The 22370-nt window shown below is 46.5% G+C and overlaps 1 protein-coding gene across 1 annotated transcript in view; it reads right to left on the bottom strand.

Annotated features, from left to right (window-relative positions):
• LOC118233571 (MAGUK p55 subfamily member 7-like) overlaps nucleotides 1-22370 on the bottom strand; it is a 62835-nt gene that overhangs the window by 24826 nt on the left and 15639 nt on the right. Inside the window, exons 3-10 of the mRNA XM_035429330.1 lie at nucleotides 20737-20814; nucleotides 16233-16313; nucleotides 13341-13472; nucleotides 5343-5424; nucleotides 3844-3929; nucleotides 3284-3376; nucleotides 1459-1655; nucleotides 259-320 (exon numbers count right to left, since the gene is read on the bottom strand). Of these exons, the coding sequence (XP_035285221.1) occupies nucleotides 259-320; nucleotides 1459-1655; nucleotides 3284-3376; nucleotides 3844-3929; nucleotides 5343-5424; nucleotides 13341-13472; nucleotides 16233-16313; nucleotides 20737-20814 (811 nt within the window). The remainder of the gene's footprint in view (nucleotides 1-258; nucleotides 321-1458; nucleotides 1656-3283; nucleotides 3377-3843; nucleotides 3930-5342; nucleotides 5425-13340; nucleotides 13473-16232; nucleotides 16314-20736; nucleotides 20815-22370) is intronic.

Here is a 22370-nt window from a genome sequence, read left to right as displayed (position 1 = left end):
GAGGAGGGCTAAATGGAGAAACATAATGAGGCGATTTTGATATAAAATCCTTTGAGTTCCAGAAAGACCTTTGCATCAAATTGCATCGTGGCTTATTAGAGATTTTATCCCCCGCCACTGTTGTTACCCTCTGAAAAAAGGGACACAGGAGAATCTTTCTGGGTAATCTACATAGGAATCCCTATCGCACCAATCCCAAATCAAAAACAGAGACCACTGTACAGATTTGAGTCCTCCTTGAAGGACACATGAGCTTACCAGATCTCTGCTTTGATGTTTTCTGCTGAACAAATTCTGTGGCTCTCTGCAGCAAAAATCTCCTGTGGAACAGTATAACATGAGAACATGAACACAAGTGCTCATAAAGTTCATTTCCACAAACGACCACAGCCTTACAGTCACACTGGTCCGCGATGTGGTTCTGAGACAGCTCCTAAATGTCCATCAGAAAAGTAAAGAATAGTAGCCTAGGTTCACAATCCAGCCCCTAAATTTGTTTAATTCTTTTTCCATGAAACAAAATTCAGCCAACGCCATACTGTCTTCATGAATTAATTAAAATTAAAAAATTTCTATTTTTTCTATTCTTTCTATTCTTAACTTAAAAAGTTAAGGACAAATGTTGACTGGATCAAAGGCTATGTTGCCTGTTCAAACCCCATTTGCTCACACACACATGCTCACATACATATACACGAACACCGCCCCCCCCCAGTGGTGCCAACAGCAAACCCAACTGGAACTCTGAACCCCTGAACATCAGTGCGATGGACCATCAAGGTTGTGCACTTTTTCTGTGCGCTTGCCTCAAATTGGACCGCGTTCATCGTTACTCATTGCTCACTTTGGGACTTCCAAACTGCTCCCCCTGGAGCGGGTTAATTTCTCCAGGTGTCAGGCGTCAGACGCGCTGAGGAGCGGCCGAGTAACTGAGCAGCAGCGAGCAGCAGAAAATGGCTTCCACTCTCAGACGCTGGTCCGGTCCAGAGATTTACATCAGCGCGCGTTATTACTCATCTGCTTGGCGGACGCTCGTGCGGGGGGGGGGGGGGGGGGGGGGGGAATTACTGCGCTCGACGTGCCAGCCTTCCTCTCCAGCCTTCACCGAGCTGGATGTTTACTCAGGCAGTTCAGGTTAAGAGCTGAAGTTTAAGGAAGTGTGTTATTTACAGCAGGCTAGCGTTATATCTTTTCACGAGCATATCGTAGCACACCTCAAGCCCTCCCAAACAAACCGCCGGTAGTTCCTGACCCCTTCAGTTTGGGAACTTGACTTTCCAGACACAGTAAATCTTTTAGTGTTAATTCAAAATACTCTTATCGGAGTAAAATATACTCCGGGCTGATTTAAAGAGGGAAAACTCCCGAGCTGATTTAAAACCGGAGGTTGTACTGTGCGCGGCAGTTGGGCGGGATGGCGGGATGGCGGTACGCGGTCGCGGTTCCGTTGCTCCTCACCTCTCCTGGAGCTGCTTGGAGGGGACCAGGCCAGCTCTGGGGTTAGCGCTGCCGTGGAGCCTGGCCTGCCACCAGACGGGCTCCGCCCAGCTCACCACCTGGAGGACGGCCCCCCTGCCGAAGGCCAGCCCCGCCTCTTCGCACGGGATGGCCGCGTCCCCCCGAGGCTCGTAGTCGAACAGGGCCCGGACAAACAGCTGGACGGACAAAAACACGCATTAAAAAAAAAAAAAACAACAACAGTTACTTTCATTTCACCCTCATTACATTACATTACAGGCATTTAGCAGACGCTCTTATCCAGAGCGACTTACACAACTTTTTTTTTTACATAGCATTTTACATTGTATCCATTTATACAGCTGGATATATACTGAAGCAATTTCGGTTAAGTACCTTGCTCAAGGGTACAACGGCAGTGCCCTACCCGGGAATCGAACCGGCGACCTTTCGAGTACAAGTCCAGTTCCTTACCCACTGTGCTACACTTCACCCTCGTCAGACTTAGACAGCAGCTCCTCTGAAGCTCAACGTGAGTTACAGGATAATCTAACTTCTGCGCAGGGTCAGGAAGAACAGGCGAGCCGCCGAACGGCTCCATCCTCCGCCAGGCACGTCACGGTAAATCATTAGCCCGAGGACTGCCAGCATCAAAGCTGGAGGTGCAGGAACGTCACCAGGGCGTCGTGGCGAGCTTGGAGATGGTCTCAAACTAGGTTTTTTCGGGGCCGGGACCCACGTCCTAGCGTGCGAGAGCACCGTTCGGCTCGAGGGGAGGGTGGTGTCAGCGGACTGTCTGTAACTGGAACGAGCTCGCTGGTAAAAGTTTTTCGACTGTTCGTTTTTTGCAGATGTGCGTTCGGTCAGCGGCGCAGGAATCACAGGTATTTCTAAACCTGTTGTGCCTCTGAAGTCCTGCTCCACAAAGGCCTTGTAAGTCCACGGTAAATAAACACATCAATGCGGTAAATAAATACATCAATGCTATTTATCATTTAATGAACGCCGTTTTATATCGTTTTATATAATTCATCCTTCATATGTGGCTGAAGATGAGCCTCCGATATGATAACAGCGCTATTTGCAAAGAATGAGGGTAATAGGAAACGCAGACTTCTGGCATTCGGTCTGAACCTCGGGGCAAATTACACTTGGACATAGCACTGTACGGTGCAAAGAGGTTACAAGAAAGACATGCACTGTTCTCCAGCAAATGATATTCCAAATGCTAGCGTGCGTGCGCTGGATTGGGTGAAAGTGGACCTTGTGTTATTGATAAATGTCTGTGAAAAACTAGACTTCAGAACTGGATCCCAGGAGGTGGACCCAAAGACCTGACATCAGGTTTTCACTTTAAACCCCAACACCCACCTCTGTGCCCCCTGATGCTTCATAACCCAGAATGTCTGAGCATACCGGTGCATTCTCACACACACACAGACACACACACATGCACACGCACACACACACACACACACACTCAAACACAAACTCAAGCACATACACACACTTGTGCACACCTACCCACACACACATGCACACCCACTCATCCACCCACACACACATACGCACCCACCCACCAACCCACACATACACACACATATGCACACACGCACGTATGCACACACACACCCACACACACACTCATATGTACAAACACAGACATGTGCACACTCTCACTCCCCCAGATGAATTCTCAGTGGGCAGCAGGAGACTGAAGCCCACAGACGGTGGGCAGAGGGGATCAGACAGCCCTTTTCCTTCCGTCCTCCTCAGTCGCTGCGCGTAACACTACCGATATAATCTCTACGGCAGAGATCTCTACCTCCTCCTCCTCCTCCTCCTCCTCCTCCAGGCCTGGCGAGTCCTCTTTGATGCCCGGGACGACTTTAAACGTCACGGCCCCGCGAGACTGCACCTAAAATATCGGAAAAACAGAAGGGAGAAAAAAAGAAAAGCGAGATTCACTCGGACGCCAGGGCGAGCTGACGAGAGACACGCTAATATGAAACCGCCGCCGCCAGCGCCTAGCGTCCCCAGGACAGCCAGGTGGCAGGGCTCCGCTCTGGGCCCCGAATCGGGTTTAAAAAAACCTGTCCCCGCTTCGCCTTCTCTCCTCCAGGATTTTTCCCTCTAGTGGTTTTTCGGAGTCCCTGGAGGAGGCCCCTGCAGCCCGTCTGCCGCCCCGCCCCTCCCGGTTTGGGCAGTGGGCCCCCGGGGGCCCTGGCTCCCCGCCAGTGAAGGAGTGGCCCCCGGCGCACTCGCGCAGCTCCGGCGGCTGCAGACGGAGGCGGTAAATGGAAGCGCTGGCACCGCGCGCGCTGGCATTAGAGACGGGCTCGGGAGACGGGCTCGGGAGACGGGCTCGGGACTGCCGCCCCTCACCACAACGGGAGCGACGTCCTCCGGCCTCTTATCGTCCATCAGCACCCCGTTCACCTCCCTCAGCTCGTCTCCCTCGTGGATCAGACCTGCAGTACGCAGAGAGAGAGCACACAGAGACTATTACACACGCACACGCACGCATACACACAGAAAAACACACGGGCGCACACAGAGATTATTACACACATACATACACACACGCACACACTCACACATACACATGTGCACACACACACACAGGATCAGACCTGCGGCACGTGGAGAGAACACACAGAGACTATTACACACGCACAGATAAACACACACGCACAGACAGAGACTATTGCACACGCACGCATACACATGCACACTTTCACATACACATGCACACACGCACACACACACACATGCTCACACATATACATGCACACACATACGCACACATTTGCACAGAAACAAATATACTCTCACACATGCACACAAGAGTCACACGCGACATAAAGACACACTTTCCTGCATGCACAAATTTAGAAACTGTACCCCACAAGCAGACACGCACACATAAACACAAACTCCTACTGAGTTTCTTAAATACCACGAAATCCTCTCCAGGCTTCCCTTCGAAAGCTCACGGATCTGACAATAGTGTTTGGTCAGGAGTTCACGGAAAGCCACAGAACATGAAAAACGAACTTAGGGCTGGTAGGGATGAGGAGCGATACCACATCACGGCCCGGAGGGGTCTGGAAGACATCACGACCTGTCACTCAGAGGGCAGGGTAGGCTCCGAAAACCTCCCCTCCGGGCCAAAGAGGCCGAGCGGAAGCGGAGACCGCAGGAGCCGTTAGCCGCAGCGCGTTTCTCTGTGTCGGGGGTGGGGCATTAGCGTAGCGGGGTCGGCCCTGGCGAATCGCCATGGCACCTCGATTTCGCACAAGGAGAATACATCGCGGCTCAGATGACAGTTGGCCTGGTGAAAGCCAGAAAAGGGAACGTGCAAAGTGGATTTTTAATGTTTATTTTCTTTTTTTTTGCGTATTTTTCAAATTTATTTTGGAATCAGTGAATGTGCCTCCTTAGCCGCAGCTGTCCTGCCCTCTCCAGCCAGCTGTTCGCTTGTGGTCCACAGGGGGGCGGTACAGAGAGAGGGCAGACATTAGGGATACACAGACTATACACATCAGCACCATTATCACTTGAACATAAGATACTGAATTTATAAAGGAAGGTGCAGAGTTCTGTGTCTCAACAGATAAAAATAATAATCACCTAACATAAAAGAACGCACCAATGCATTCAAGCTAGATTTAAGAAACGTGTTTCATGTTTATTTAGAAAATAATGTGGGTGTGGTTGGTAGGTGAGAGACAAGAGGTCACGCAACATCTGTCTGCGCTCTAATGGCCTGCACGGAAGGTTCTAGAACACAACCTGCCGGCGATCACTCGCTCACGAGCCCATTCATCCACATCACCGGCTCACGGCCTTTCCGTTGTCGTCGAAAACTCCGCGGAGCTCACCGCTTCGGTCTGCGGCTCCTCCTCTCAAAATGCGCGCCACGACGATGGCTCCCGTCCCCTGGTCCCGTTTGACCGTCGCGCCCTGGAGACGGGGAGACGGGGAGACAGGAGAAGGGGCGCGAGCGCAGCGGATTTAAACGTGGAGCCCGGGCCTGTTTGGAATAACGTGTCTAAGTGAATCCAGCGGCTTGTTCTGTAACTATGAGAGATTATACAGCTGTCAGACACAATAAAGCAGGGATAAGGCAGTTGGTGAAGTCACTTTGCTGGTAGAAAATAAGAGAGCAGCCCCGCCTCAGTTCTAGAGCATTAAAATATGCTTCTAATTCAAAGCCATTCAGACCCATTATGGCTTTAAATAGGTTTCCATGTTTATCGGATCATCCAATATTTTCTTCAGTTAAGCAGTGCAGGAACTCTGTGCAGTGCAGTGCTCCATAGGTTGACTGTAAAATCAGTGCATGTCTGCAAGAGGGCAGAATCTAGAGCTTCTCTAGAGCTGGGGCTCTAAGACTGGGGACTGAGAACCCCCCCATTGGGGCCCCGGGGGACCCCCAAGATCCTGAACAACAGACGAGGAGGAGGGGGAGATGTACTCAAAAATATTTTCAACTCCAAGAATATTTTTAAACAATTATACTTTAATTATATGTGTTCTTATGTTCATAGTATATTTATATTTAAAATGGTTTATATATTTTTATATTTAAATTCATATATTATTTGCAGTTTTTCTCTTGACAGAAAATCAGCTGGGAGAGTACACAGCAAAATGTTCAGTGTTAATTATAGCCCTAACACACTACATATGAGGGACCGTATGTACTCTGTAAGAGTTGATCTAACACTGAACATTTGAGAGATCTGAACATTACATTCTGATCCGGGTGCAGTGCAGTAGCAGGGACAGGGAGATCTGGCGATAGCCAGGTCATCAGCCCCTACCCCTGTTGTGGTGAGCGGAGGGGGGAGTGGGGGGTAAGGGGGGGTTTGAGATAACACAGCACCGGTGTCCAGGGTGAAAGGGAGAGAGAGAGAGAAAGAGACAGTGAGTCAGGGAGTGATACTGAGGCACTGGTAGAGTGTTGAATAGGGAGAGAGCTTCCTCTGAGAAGTTTCCAGAATGCCGACATCACGTTGACTGACTGAGACGCACGCGTCAGGCAACGTTCCCAGAAAGCATTGGGGGAAATGGGAATCAGATCCCTGGAGGAGGGGAGCAGGCCCGGGCCAACTCTCATCCACGTCAGCCAATCAACAGCTCCAGGAGAGAGGACAGGGAGTGATGACACAAGGAAAGGGAAAATAGTGTTTTGAATCATTCCAGGAGCTGTTGACAATGTCTGTAGTTCTTCTCAAGCATGCAGTTTTCACGCTGTTTCTTCACACTGTCTCTCTTGCTTTTCCTTTCTTTCTCTCAATTCTCTTTCCCTCTATCTCACTTGCTCCACCTTCTATCTTGCATTGCCTTCTATCCTTCACTCTTCTGCTCCTTCACTCTCAGTCTCATTTATTCTTTGTCTCTCTCCCCCCTTCCCCTAGCCTTGTTATACTTCAAATCTGAAATTATGCAACATACAGCTTCTCAGAATTAAGTCTGATTGGACATTTGGCTGGATGAGCACACAGAAGGCCAGCTCCACATACGCATCACAATGCAGCAGGTCTGAAACTGTAGAACAGCAGGTGCTGTGTGGCAGTAACACTAGACTCAGATACCCATAAGCCTCTGCTTTCAGAGCAGGAGAGACAGGCTGAACACTGCAGTCACACAAAAATATATGCTGAATCTTGGCTACTTCTCCAGGAGATGATCGCAGCTTCATTGTCTCACATCTGTTTACCATTTCTTATTTGTGGTTGCTTGAACTGATCATTTAAAGTTCTCTATTAAAGGCCTAGACATACCAAGCACACCCACACACGCATGCACGCACACACGCTCACACACCATAAACACATGTGCACATGTATGTATGTGCGGTGCATGTGCGTGCCTGCGTGCACCAGTATAGAGCCCTTGGTACCTTTGAAAAACAGCAGGTCTCCCAAAAGTGTTACTCACTATTAAAAAAAATAAGCTACTCACTGATCAGAAACGTGATGCAGTGACACTGGCCTCTGACACGAACAATCAATCAATCAATCAATCAGACTTTATTTGTATAGCACTTTTCATACAAGTTAAATGTAACACAAAGTGCTTCACACAATACAACAACCCCCCCCCCCCCTCCCCCGATTCCATACTCAAAGCAATGATCCGATCCATGTGAGCGCATCACCACTGGCCAAAGAGATGCGTTTCACACGTTTTGTGCTCCAGCGCTGTTAACGCCGCTCAGGCCGAAATTCAATAACTTAATCCACTCAGGCTGATGAGCACTGGAGCGACATTCGCCCCAATCAGATCATCACTCTTCCAACGAGAAATCTGAATATCTGTCATCGCGCACTCCGCAGACGCCGGCTGCAGTGACACACGGCCAGCCCGATGAACGGCTTAACCAGAACCAGGAGACAGACGGGGTCAGTCCTGCGGGGATACCAAAAACAGAGCCCCGTTCCAAAACAAACAACTTGTGTTTATGTGTATCCCGCAAAGTGGCACAAGGCAACAAACACAGGCAGCCCTTCCAGAACTATCCTCGTCGAAGCCCGTTGGCTGGCGGCTTATTGGCTGATGGTGCGAATAGCCGATGGCTGATTTGCTTAAGTTTTGAGTAGACCGTAGCTGATTGGCAGAGGCTAAGCTGGCCGATATAGTCCGCTTCATTGTGGTTTTTAAAATGCTGATTCACTGCGGTTTGAAAATGCCGCTGGTTAATTGGCTGGGGATTCGAACAAACTGGCAGCCCATTGGCCCAGGGTTTCAACAGCCAGTAGCTGTGATTAATACCCTGTGATAGTTTGTCATTAAGTATTATTCACCCTTGGACTTTCAATGAAAACCACACTCAGGTATCAATTTCAACCACTCCACCAATATTCTGCCAGACCCAATCAGAGTATTGTCCCAGGACCGTCACCTAAGATCATTATTTATCACGTGGCAAAATTACTTTGGACCGAAAAGCTGAACAATAGCTCTGCTTGCACCAGCTCTGAGCAGAGTGTCCGCAAAATGAGCATAAATTCACTGCTGAGAACACTTTTCAGCGTTCCTCCAGCCAGACGGTGTCAATGCGGATAAGAAAGTAGACACGTTGAAAAATAGCTCTTCGATGCAATTACCAGCAATCATATCAAGTTGTGCGCCACTTCACATTTGAGTCTTTCAGCTGGCATATTGTGTTAATAATAAAAAATAAATGCAATCTTAGGCTTGACATAGCGCCACTCCTTTCAGCAATGCATGCCATTTATGAAAATATTGAAACAGATCGTATCTGGACAGGAGACAATGATTGACTTTGATGCAGAAGCATAATGCTACAGTTGCTAGCCCAGCTGGAAGAGGCTACTGGACGATAAGCAAAGGAAAGAGCAGGGAGAATGGAAGTATGTTTCGGTCCAAGCTTTCTATTAAACTGCTTTTATAGTCCATTCCTCAGTAGTACTGTTATCCCCTTTATGTGATCCATAGCACAACTCTCCACCTGCTATATTAAATCGCTTGTGATTGCAGTCATAAATATCCAACCAAGAAAACAGCTCTAAAGCCTCTTTTTTATTTCCTTAACCCTGGTTCTAACCTCACACGTTACCACTGAGATAATTACACGGAAATTCCTGCTGGAAGCTGGCAGACAAGGTTAATATAAAACGGTCCTGAAAAGTGCCTGAAAAGTTTTCATTTTCCCTGTTCTTACCTCACACCCTCAAAAGTGTTAATGTTGTGTAGTTCATTCATTACGCAGTCCCTCCAAAAACACACAGCCAAACTCAGGAGGGAAGGGTGAGATATCTCTCCCTTAGAGCGTGGGGGTACGTTCATGCAAATTATCCCGCGGAGAAAGCACAACTTCAGGATGTCCTTTTCAGAAGGACGGCCGCCAGTTAAGACAGGAGGATGAAAGTGCACAGAGTTCGCAGTCAAGTTTTCCAACTTCGCAGATGTGAAAAAAGACCAACGAAAGATTAAAAAGGTGTAGGTCTTACAGAGAAAATTAAAATGTGAAATCACTGAGAACCTCAGGATGGCGTGCCTGATTCACGGTGAAATGCTTCCTGTAATATATGTAAATTATACCTTCCTGTATCCATGGATAATATCCACCTTTTTAATATCAATTACAGTGGTATAATGTCAACAGTCAAATGACAGCTTTGCCTTTTTGACCCCAGTTCACATCACCAATGGCACTGGCAAAGTTCTGTTCCTGGTTATCCACGCACTGCACCGTGCGAAATGCCCCAGAGAGTACTGGTGGTTTTCCGCCATTTCATTGGACAGGTGGGCACCCTAGTGGGCGTGTCTGTGCTGGATTACAGAGTGGGGTCCTGTTAGGAGAGCAAACAGGTGCAGGCGAGGGAACTCCACAAAGCTGTACCCAACATACCTTCATTTTCCAAAAAATAATGTATTTAGTGGGCAAATTCATATACTCTACATATATCTCTACATATATACTCAAAATAGAGTGATAATAATACACATATACTCATAGTTAAATGAACAATAGTAATATGTTTTTGTGTTAACACCAAAAAATACTACTACTACTACTACTACCTCTAATAATAATAATAATAATGACAAAATAAAAAATAAAATAGCCTTTTGTCTGAATACTGTTTTTTTTTTTAAGACAAAAAGCTGTTAATTCACTGTGTAACAGTACATTGGGCAGAGGCAAATCAATTTTTGCTTCAGGTATGGATGGCAAGGCTTTTGTGTCCTCATTGAAAATAGCACATTCTTTCAAATAAATGTGTGGCTGCCCCTGGGGTTTTTTTAAAGAGATCCCACATGTGAGTACTCCTCTTTCAGAATCCTTGCATTTCTTCCTCAGTTTGGTAAAATAAAGATCCCAGGTCTCATTTCTGTGGGTGAGCAGAGGAAATATCACAAATATTAAATTTTGCCTGTTACACGAAATGCGGCATGAAGTCATGGTCTTCGTGCCATTAATTAGTGCTACTGAACCCCTTCCATTCAGCTAATCCCAATTAAGTTAGTGGGGAAGGGCTAGGTCATCCCAGGGCCATGCATACTGTGTGACCGTGATCTCCCGGATGCAGGTGAATAGGCCGTCCGGTGTTTATTGTAATAGGGTGATGTAGTGATGTCATGTTCAGAAACTTCAGACTGATCCAATGAAATTTCTTGTTCAAACATACTCTGGTTAATGTCTTTTTTTTTTTAGAAGGGGCAGAGGTAGGTGAAAGCCCTAGACAGTTTTGGTTTAAAAAAGGGCTTCAGGAGAACCCACCATAAATAAGCACTGCCTAGCATCCCTTGCCTGTACGTCTCTTCTTTAGGCTGCAGCTGGTTCTGAACAAAAGGTACTTATGTAAGGTCAGACACGGGTCAAAGGTCAAAGTTTGAGTTTCACCGTTCCATCCTCAGAATATGAGAATGAACCCAGCGGTGGCCTTGTCGCTCAGGCGACCGCAGAGGACCGCAGTCTGCCTGCCCCGCCCTTTATCACACAAATAACTTGCACCAGCCTGGCTCTTACGCGGAACCCATAATCTCATTTTTTCTTTTCCTGAGCGTTTTGTTTTGTTTTCACTTAGCCCTGAATGCAGGCTTCCTCCTCTGGTTTTCCAGCCCTCAATTTGGGAAACCGCAAGAAGCGCGGCCGAGACTTAAGGTTCCGCCCCAGTGTCAGGGCTGGGGCAGGGTGTCCCGGGTGCCAAACTCTGGAGGGGAGGGGCGAGACGGACAGACTGGGCACCCCATCCCCATGCACCTGGGGACGCACCGCATGGAAATTCTGGGAACAAGTATTAATAAACAATATTTGACAAGTTGTATTAGCTGATACTGACACGGATACCACCACATTTTACATTATAGCACAAAGGCAAACGGTTTCCATCCTCCTAGATTTAAGCCCAGCCATTGACACTATTTGTCACCTCATCCTTCTGGATAGATTTGAAGACCTTGTAGGCCTGTGTGGATAAGCTCTCTCCTGGTATAAGTTATCCTGGTATAACATTAATTTGTGCACATTAACAACGAGTACTCTAATCAGTCCAGGGCTAGATGTGGAGTGCCACAAGGATCTATGCTTGGGCCTCTGCTCTTCTCCATGTGCTTAACCGCAAGCATAGTATTAATTTTCACTGCAGTGCAGACGGTATTCTGTTGTATGTATCAGTCAAGCCTGAAGAAGTTGTTCTAGTGTCAAATCTGGAAGCCTGTCTCTTAGACAAAAAAGAATGGATGACCCATAACTTTCTCTTGCTGAATTCTAACAAAACAGATGATGATAGTTGGGCCCAAGTCCCTGAGATGCAAACTACCTGATTATATGCTAAACCTGGATGGAACCTCTGTTACTACTAGTGCTGTCACCAGATATATTGGAAATACATTTGATCCTGATCTCTCATTTAAAACACATATAAAGAACATCTCTAGGGCTGTTTTGTTACTTCAAGATTAGACAATTTAGTCATTCACTTTTGTCTGGATGTGTATAATTCCTCTCTGAATGGTCTGCAAAATTCTGTTGTGCATATTCTTACCAGAAGAAGGAGATTTGACCACATCAGCCCAGTGTTAGCTCATGTCTACTGGCTACCAGTTAAATTCCAGATATATTATTAGATACTTCTCCTTACTTTTAAAGCATTACATGGGCTGGGCCCTGTACATCTGAACAGTGTCCTTTCTTCCCATAATCCCTCAGGAACGCTCCACTGACAGGCCTCCTTGCCAGTCCTAGAGTAGCTAAAAGTACCATAGATGGCAGAGCGTTTTCCTATCATGCACTTTCTCTATGGAGTAATTTGCCTGCTCATTTTAGGGGTTCAGGCACTCTCTCAATATTTAAATCTAGGTTTAAGACTTTCTTTTTTAGCCAGTCCTGTTGCTGAGGGACAGGGTTGATTGGCCAACATAAACCCTAGAGTCTCTGGTGGACTGAGCTGTCAGTGCTGTCGCTGGATCATGCACGGTATGTCCATGTTAAGTTGAGCCAGAGTCATGGTCTGGTGGTGACTGTCTCAGGGCTGCCCTCATAACTGTGTTGGCCCTTTACCTTCGTTCCTCTAACTGTTCTTCCATCGATAATTCTGCCTGTGTTTTTTTTCCCTTATTGCACACAGGCACCTCTATCTCTCCTGCACAGCTCAACATTCTGTGTGTTTTTTTCTCCTCTCTTCCCTCACTTCGAGCGACTGCCCAGAGCGGTAGCAATAGCACCGGCTGAGCCCCCTCCTCCAGACGTAGCTGGTCCAGCTCCAGCTCCACGCTGGTCGCCTGCCTGACAGTCTCACCCGCTGGCCTTACAGCTTGTCTCTCGTCACAAATAGAGTCATCCTGGCCCCGTTTCAGTTACATATGTGACATATTTGTGCTGTTATTTGTCTGTTAATTATACATGCATTATGTAAACAGCCGTTTTTCCATTGGCCGGTGCCAGGCTGCACCAGATGGGCTCCCCTCTCTGAGCCTAGTCCTGCTCTGGGTTTCTCCCGAACACCAGCCAGGGAGTTTTTTTCCCCTTGCCACTGTCGCCCTGGGCGTGCTCTCGCAGGGTTCAGGCCCAGATCTCTGCACAGCTGCTTTGTGACAATGCCCTTTGTCAAAAGTGCTATACAAATAAAATTGAATTGACTTAAATCAAATTTCGGCATTCTTGGAAGAAGTAGCTGAGCCGAGACGTTAACTTATGAAGAAAAAATTTTTGCATTCATGACAAAATACTTCAGCTTGCTCTGTGGAAAAGGGGCAGAAAGTACCTTAAGTTTTTTTTTTTTTTAAACTTCTTTTACTGCACTAGCAAAAGACCCATTTTCGTTATTGAGGAAATCCTCAGCGATTCGCGATGCAACGAAAAACTATACAGCAAATAATGAAAGACGGTCAGCGTCACTTACAAGTGGCTCCGTGCTCTTGACCAGCTGTATGATCTTCACCGGGTCCTGCTGCTCACCCAGGTCTTCGGGCAGCGGCGGCAGGGTGGGTCCGAAGCGTTCCTGTGCCACAGCGTCGTGGACGGAGAACAGACTCTGCAAGGGGGGGGGGAAACAGAATAGGAGACACCTACATCCTGCCAAGAGATTGGTGCACTTTCCACCAATGGAGTGCACTATAGTACATTCTAGGAAGAAAACAGGAAGTTGTAGTTGAAAGAATAATTTTCATTCTTACCTGTGTAATCCACAGACCACGTGGAGAAGCTATTAGTCATGAGCTGAGGTCTACAGCATTAATCAAGGCACCTGGATGCTGTAGATCAGTTAGACTAACCGCCTTCATTAAGCAGACTGTTGCAATGGAAATCCAAATGTACAACAGTGGAAAGTAAACACATGCCCAAGGAAGTTGTCAGTCAGTCAGAAAACAGTCAAGCCTCCACAATATAAAGATTCTCATTTATTCAATTGTGACGTTCATTTTGCCAACAAGTTAACAACTCATTATCCCTGAGTCTGGAAACATTTTTTTTCTTCCACAAAACATCTTCTAGCCATATGCCTGAGAGAAATAAATCTTCTGTAAAAAACAGTATTTTATTACAGGAGAGCAGGCAGCCATACATCGCTCAAGCTGTTCCTAAGAGACCAGATGGTCTCGAGCCAACCTGAGCTGGAAGTCCGGGCAGGGATTCAACAACGGGAGTCAGGCCTGCTTCCCTTTAACCTTCATCATCATCATCACCGCCATTATCACCCATTATCACCATCATCTTCATCGTAAGCATCAATCTCATTAGCATGATCATCTTCATCATGCTTGGCGTTATCGTGGTCTTGTATAACTGTCTCCTTCCCATAATTTATTCATTCTTAAAAAAATTCTTTTATTTTATGGGTAAATCTAATCAATTATGTAGTGGAAACTTTTACTCAGAGTGATTTACAGGAAAAATATAGTCACGAGAACATGATAATGTGAAAACTTAGTGATGCAATCTGGCCATTCAACATAGCCTAGATGCATCAATACTGACCTATAGTAATCCTTTTAAACAGCCAATGAAATGCTAGCCTTTCAGTGGCTCTGCCCCATGACTCACAAAAACCACCCAGCACCATTGCTATACACCCACAAGTCTTCAGTCAAGCACCCTCTTCCTTGTTAGCCTCCAATTCATCCTGCCTGCTGTGCTACATTAACCCTTCAAGATCTGAGATCACAAATGTGTGATTAGAGTAATTTTAATTGAACATTCCAATGCCGATGTAACAATCACTGCTGGCGAGTTCTAGAACGCTGACTTAAGAGTTTTGAATAAACATTTTAAAAAACTTTAAAAAGGGTTTAAAAAAAGCCTAATATTATTCCCAGACTCTCGATGGTTTCGTCATCAACTGTCCCCGTGTCCCCTTTCAACTGATAGCAAGCCCAGCCAGTAATAGCCAGCATTAAAGAAAAAAAAACAATAAGGTATGCTAACAGGCGCAGGTATGCTAATGGGTAACACATGGCGAAAGCCGCGGTCACTGCAAGGGAGCCCTGCGATGTATCACGGGCGCCGGCTCAACTCATAATTGAGCCGAACTGGATTTCGGGCCGATTTCCTAGAAGTAAATACGGTTCTCGGCGTGGCGGGCGCAGCGGCGCCTAGCGCAAAAAATACGGCTTTTCCTCTGAAACGGGCGGAGGCTGTGGAGGGAGGACCCGAGCGACCGGCGCCTGACCGCGCTCCGTGCCGCTCCTTACATATTTACTCCCGCTGTAAACAACGTGAAGCTCTGCGAAAACAGATCGCCGGACTTGTCAAAATAAGCGGGGAGGGGGGGGGAACTGCAGCCGCGGCATCGGGATCTCGTTAGCGCATAAAAAAAATTTCCCCGAAAATGAGGTATCCCCTGCGGGGGCGCTCGGCGGAAAACCCGACCGCGCCAGCGCTAACGAGGGAAGCAGTCGGTGACAAGTGCAACGGAAGATTTTCCCGCTTATTCCACGCACACAGCCCATAATAATCAAGTCTTTAATCGCTGCGCTACAGAGGCCGCGCAGAGACCTTTTGAAAGGGCAGGTGCTCGAAGTAGAAAAGCTATTTTATGACACCCAGTTATTTCACAGAATGTACTTTACCAAAATTAACGAATGAACAAAAGTTAATGACGACAACAATAATAATACAAATCGATTCAAATCAAAGGGGCACATTGGGCACTTGGGGAAGGGGAAGGTGCCCCAAGTGAGCCCCCCCCCTTCCCACCCCCAGCACGTGCCTGTCATGCAGTGTGAGTCTCCAAACAGGTAGCTATGACGTGGTGCGTTTTTTTTGTTTTTGTTATTGTTCTTCATGTGTGAGTATGAAGCAAGGCCTCACTCCTTGATTTATTTTCCCTTGTAAAAAATGCTCCATTTTGGCTGTAGCCGCCGGGGATGATGATTGAGGTGGCGCACTGCGGTTCTTCAGCTCGTCTCTTGGCTTCCATTTGGCGTGGAGGTGATTTACGCACGCCTTGTACCAGATATCCCCGGGGACCCATTTGCGTTTTATCCATCCATCAGCCACATCCCAAAATCACATCCCAAACACTTTCACATTGCTGAATGGTGTGTGCTACTATGATACAGGCTGTCCTGTACCGGTCAAATTATTTTCTGTATCTAAGCGCCAGAGTGCACAGATATAAAAACATTCTTTCTTCACATACATAGTAAAATGTCCATTGTTCATTCAACTCTTGACAAATAACATTTGGTCCCACTCTGGAATGTCGGACCAGATTTTATCAACGAAGTGTTGAGTTAACACTGAACATTTTACAGTGAACTTTGGAGGGAGGCACGGTTGGGTCGCTGCTCACCTTGACGTGGGGATTGGCCAGCAGATCAGACAGCTCTTTGACCTCTTCTCTGTCAGCTTTGCTCTGTAGGTCCCGGGACAGCTGGGGAGGAGAGGGGAGATATTCTATTACTGAAAAGATAATCAACTCACCTGTGGAGGAGACTGCCATGCACAGTTCCAAAAGATTATCTATTTATTAGATAAGCCCACTTTCTGTAACCCACCTCTTATTTAAAATATAGCCTAATATATGTTAGCGTTTTAGGAAATGAAAACATTTTAACATCAAAAGCACGGACATTGTAAATTGTGCAGGGTTTAATTTGACTAGGGGTGAATGAAGACACTCTTATCCAAATAAACATACACAGATCGCAATTTTCTAAATACATTTTTGCATAAATCAATTTATACAGATGGGCACTTTACTGAAGCAATTAAGGTTAGGTGCATTGATCCAGGGTACAATGGCAGTTCCCAGTTCCCTGTCCATTATACAACATTGCCGCCCATTTCTGGGTGGCCCCGTGTGTCCCCTGGTTTTTGGTTCCACCGAGCACTCTGGCTCACTTGGCTACTCAGTTGTACATATCAACAACAGTAGTTCGCTGGTAAATTAGACCATGGCAAAACAATTCAGACAGGAGCAGAAGAACTGCTCAGCCCGAAAGTCCATCAGATTATGGAAGAATTTGGCCAGGATGTCAGATCAAGCAAATATCAGCGCTGATGGCATAATTCGGATCAGGGGTGGGAATGAAACCCAGACGCAGACGCGGCCCTCCCTGTCCATCCTGTATGGGTTTGATCTCTTTGGGCTGGTCCGATTCCAGCACTCCTGGGATTCCTTGACTGATGTTCGCTCCAGCCCTGCAGAATCTCCTCTGCTTCCTCCCCGGAGAAACTCAGTGAGCGAGCCCGGGGCCCGGGGCGAGCGAGACAGGGGCGGGGAGCACGTCCAGGGCAATTCTCGGCAAAAAGCAGCAGCGCAGACTTTAGTACTGTTTGTTAAAAAAGAAAAATAGACACATCCGTGGCCCGGATTCAGTCAAACATCTGTCTTTAACTCTGGCGCGCTGTTAAATGCGAGAGTTCATCTTTGTCTTCACGAATGCAGTTTTGGACGAGTTCAGCCATCTCAAAACTGCGTGTGTATGCTAAGAACAAATATTTTTCTTTTCAGTCCAGACTGAGCGTTAATTGTTAAGTTAAGGAAAGTTCACACCTGCCGTTTGCTTGGGGTTTTGAAGGTTTTGTCAGTTAGCGTCCTCAGCTGATATTACATCAGCTTGTGGTAATTATTGAGAGGTAACAAGCAGAAAATATCCTTTTACGGTACCTATTCCTGTCCTTTTAAAAAAAGGCTTTAAAAATTAAGACCTGTCTGAGATATGGATCTATGTTTGCCATACGTAATGTTCATTTCAGAGTTTCCATTCCTTTGCCCTCATATTTATTTTTTAATTTTTTATTTTGAACTCACAAAATTGTACAATTTGGCCTTCTATTTTTGAATCATGAATTTACAGGATGACCATCACTCTTCCACAACCATTTGCCTTACATTTTTATTTACAAAAGTATAAAAACTTATATATAGTTTACCTTTCCAGTGGCTCTCTAAAACCACGTGAATAAAAATGTAAACACGTAAGTCTGTAATATAAAATGTATAAATCAGTAGTACTTGTATGCATACTTCTAAAAAACTTTTTTTTTTCTGTTTTGAGAAATTTTCCCAGAATGTTGAACCCACAGTTGTCATGGGAATGACAGATGTTGCAAGGGAAATATGACATGTGTTGCTTGTTAATTTTTTCAGTGTCTGGATCACTATACGTGCTAGCCAGACCGTCTAAATGTACAGCTTGTAAACAGCGAACGTAGCAGACTGGAGACAGGGCTGTCCAAAAATATCTGGAACAGATGAATTTCATCAGAACAAACCCGAACTGCCTTTCCCACAAATAGGGCCTAACCAGCAAGCAAATTCGGTCTTTTATCATGCTGAAGCGGAGCAATGATTTTAATTAGCTGTATAATCTGAAGAAGCTGCTTCCCCAACAATGAGGGGAATATCCGAAAATACGGCATCGCTGAACGAAGGTGATCCTCAACCAATGGACACGCAGGGGCAGAAGAATTCTGTTCTGCCTCAGTGTCCGTCATGATGGCGCAGACGGCTGCCATTTTAAGAAATGAGCTTGCTTCTCTGAGCTCTGCTGAGTGCCATAGAGACAGGACTGATATACAGCACCGAACTGTAGGGTTATGCGTCTTCATCAACAACGATTTCCTCTCCTGACCTCACGTGGGGGAAGAGAGCAGGCTCCAGGTGTCCTCCTTGTTCAATTTACATCAGAATCAAACTTGACTCTTGTGAACCCTTCGGCCTGAAATGGCTCCAAAACCAAAACAAAAAAAAACAAAACAGCACTGACAGGTCCAACAGTTTGGAATGCATTTAACCATTTCAATTACAGATGCAAGTTGGCGTAAATATATTTATTGTAGGAAAATGGGACAGGCTCTGTGTAATCTCATGAAAGATTGTTGTTGTCTGTTGCTTAAATTCTTTTTTTCAGACCAATAGTGGATAATGCCTTCGCGGAATTTTATGTACATCACCGTGTGAAGCAAAACAATTGGAGATCGCAATTAAAATTCCGTACGGAGCCAAGGCAATTAGTCACGAAGAAATGTAATTTCAAAACAGGTATCTAACCGAAGCCTCAGGGAGGGAGTGCAACAGAAAAGAAATAGATTTGGAAGCGTCGCGCTCCCGTCTCAAGCTCTGCTCGTAAACCCATCTGTGTTTACTCAGGTTCTGTCTGAACCGGGCTCCGGCAAGAAGGAATTTGTCATAATTTGTCTGCCTTCCGCAGCGGTGTCACGCACTGGCCAAAACCGTGCGGCTCAGGACCGTGTGACCTTGTGGCGGAGATCCGTCCGACAAAAAAAAGAGGCTTTTTCATTGGTCGCCCCGGCTCCTCTCCGTGTCCTTGGCGTCTTCCTCTCCCGCCCCAAGAGAGCAGGAAGTCTTAAGAAACACTGCGAGAGCTGCCAGCCAATCTGTAAATGCTACTGGGCTTACGCGTGAGTATGTCTTTCTTTCCTGTCTTCTGTCAAACAACGCCGACCCCCCCCCACCGCCCACCCTCCCTCCCCCAATTCCCTTCCCACCTGGCCCACCTCTCCTCTCCTTTAGAGTCTTGCGAAAACGATAACACATTGCTGCTGCGTCTGTCTCTTTAAAAGAACAGAAATTATTCGGCTTCGATTATCGCAAAGGCCGAGCCTGGGATTCAAACGACGTCGAAATTGTCCCGGCTCACGGCACGCCAGTCAGGCGGCGCAGGTGTGCGTTCGATAGAGCTCCCCGCTGCACCGAAGGATTAGCAGTGCAGAGAGAGAAGGAGTTCATAGATGTCTCTTTCGCACGGTGGAGATCTGTAGATTGACATATAGGGAGTTCGGACGATTAAACATCACCTCACCCTTGTCGTCTCCGTCCCCCGTCCATCATTGTGAGGGTGTAATTCACCGACGGACGTCTGGAAAGGAGGCGGATTGCTAAATCCGTATCGCAGGAACAGACTTTCTTTTTATTAAACTTTTATCTGCATCATATGCTTCGTTGCTTTTATCTTCCATTTTTCTCATTGTGTCGGTGCCCTCCACCCCGCCTCCCCCTTTCCTTGCCAGTGATCCCATCCATCCAGTCTCCTCCAGAGCAGCACTGCAGTCTCTCTGTGGCAGAAAGTGTGGCAGGTGTAGGATCACTCTGCCCCCCCCCCCCCCCCAACCCCAGCGCTGAGACCTGACATCTCTATTAAACACATGGCAGGTAAAGAGAGAGAAACAGGTCTGGGGCTAAATCTGGGCACATGTTAGCTCTTTTAATGGAAATATTTCTTCCCTAACTCTCAGACACAGGTCAAATTCTTGCAGATACATTTCTTAAAGGATTTTCACAGTCTGCGACTGCAAAAAAATAAAATACATTTTTGGTGCAACACTGGGTTTCTCCACAGGAGCAGTCCTGGTACCGTAGGATGATGTCTCTCCCAGGTGTTATGATTTTAGAGCCGTCTATGAGCAGAATTAATCACACTTCACCCGTGACAACTGGTTCCTGGAAGAGGTTCCAGGTTAAAACGTCGGCTCTGTCCAGAATCTGTATAAGTCCGACGGTGAGGGGTAGGGGGACTTTCAAAATCATTCAGGACAAAAACCCTTCTTTCAAGTGAATTGCACTTTTTTACGGTTCATAATATGCTTCATTTAAAAATTCCCATGGATCTGCTGGATTGTTTTTTTTTCCTGAATTATGGTGTATGAGCAGACTGTCCTTGTTTGCCAGCCTCATGTCTATCCACTATTTTTAAATATAGCCCAACACTTTCTAACCAATCATATCAACTCACTGAAGGCTGGTCTAGGCTGAAGGGGCTATTTTGGAGATGAACTATGAGACACAGGGTGATCTAAGCCAACAAGGCTAGCTCTACAGCAGCACTCACCTCATAGGCCAGAGCTCCAGTGTAGACCAGCACTGGGGGAGGACTCTGGTGTTGGTACTGCTTCAGCCTCTCGTGAATCTAGGAGGAGAGAAGAGTTCTGAGATCAGTAACGAAGGCGTTTGTTTGTGTGTGTGTGTGCTTGTGCACGCACAGGTGCGTGCGTGTTAGTGTGTGCGTGTGTGTGTTTGTTTGTGCCAGTATGTTTGGCTGAGGGGGGGGTGGGGGGGTGGGTGGAGGCATTGGGTTACACAAACAGCAGGTCCCAGACTCTATGCTGTCCATTAGCAGGATCTCTCTCTCTGTGGTCTTTCAGCGATACATCATTAATCCCCACGCACGCCAAGGATTAAGCAAGAGGGCCATGTGTCCACACACCAAAACATAGACTTGGAGGCAAACACATGATCTGCGGAAACATCAGCAGCCAGACTTTCCCCATGAGAGCCCAAATCACAGCTCAAAAGACCCCTGCACTGTGTCAATTTAAACATATCTGGGATTTCACAATTGTTATTGCATTGTTATTACTATGCTATTACACTAGTATACATTGTACTTGCTCTCTGTAGTTACACAGGTTAACCAATCTGGCCATAACAATGATTTACAACCTCGATGTTTGTTGTGCCAGTGTGAAATTAGTAATTCAGTGCCTACCAAGGAAATAAAGTTCAACCAAAAGAGCAATGATATTTTTTTCATTTCGAAAAACTTAATCTGTCACATGAATTTAAAAAAAGAAAGATTTAAATTCCGCTGTATTCATAAAGCAAAACCAGAAACACTTGCAGCAAAGAAACAGGCGTCTCAGAACAACCTTCCCCACCCATTCCAAAAATTCCAAAACTAAAAAGTATGAAGCACCAGCTATGTGCCCTCCTGGTGCAATCAGCAGTGAAGCGTTCATCTGGAGCCCCTGGCATGCGTGATGTAAGGCCTGTGGTCTGACAAGAGTACGCAGGATATCTTAGGGCACACTGAAAGAGGGCGGGGAGAGCCTCTGTGCCAAGGCAGCAACTGAGGCCTGTCAATCACAATCACCTGTCATTCGTATGCGGCAGGGGGCCATCTCTGGGGCTGGACTCAGACCAGGGGCCTGGGCCCGTGCGAGTGAGAGAGGGATGACTGGGATAAGGGGGTATGGGGTGGGGGAGGAGAGGTCATTGCTGAATATCGGCAGTATAGTATAATGGGTAAGGAAGTGAGTGGACTTCTTATGGTCACAGGGTCAATTCCAGGGTTGGATGCTGTTATACCCTTGAGCAAGATACTTAGCCTGCATTGCTTCAGTATACATCCAGCTGTATAAATGGATGTAATGTAAAAAGGTGTGTAAGTCTCTCTGGATAAGAGCGTCTGCTAAAAATGCCTGTGATGTAGTGTAATATCCTGTTCATTTCAAGACTGGGAGACAAAGCCCATTTTAGGAAGATGGGGGGAGAGGGGGTGAGGGATGATGCACTGACTAATAGGCCAGACCACCACCAAGCTCAGCAGAAGGTATGCATTTAATGTTTGTGGATTTACACAAAAAATATATTTACTTTATTGCCAGTCTACAGCAAATGTTGATAAACCCCAGGCCAATTATTTGTCTGAAGCTCAATTGATATCAGACCGCAAAACAACAGCTG

This window comes from Anguilla anguilla, chromosome 8 (assembly GCF_013347855.1).
Source record: "Anguilla anguilla isolate fAngAng1 chromosome 8, fAngAng1.pri, whole genome shotgun sequence".
Classification (NCBI taxonomy): domain Eukaryota; kingdom Metazoa; phylum Chordata; class Actinopteri; order Anguilliformes; family Anguillidae; genus Anguilla; species Anguilla anguilla.
Note: the sequence above shows the minus strand (reverse complement) of the source record. Positions and strands in the feature narration are given on the sequence as shown.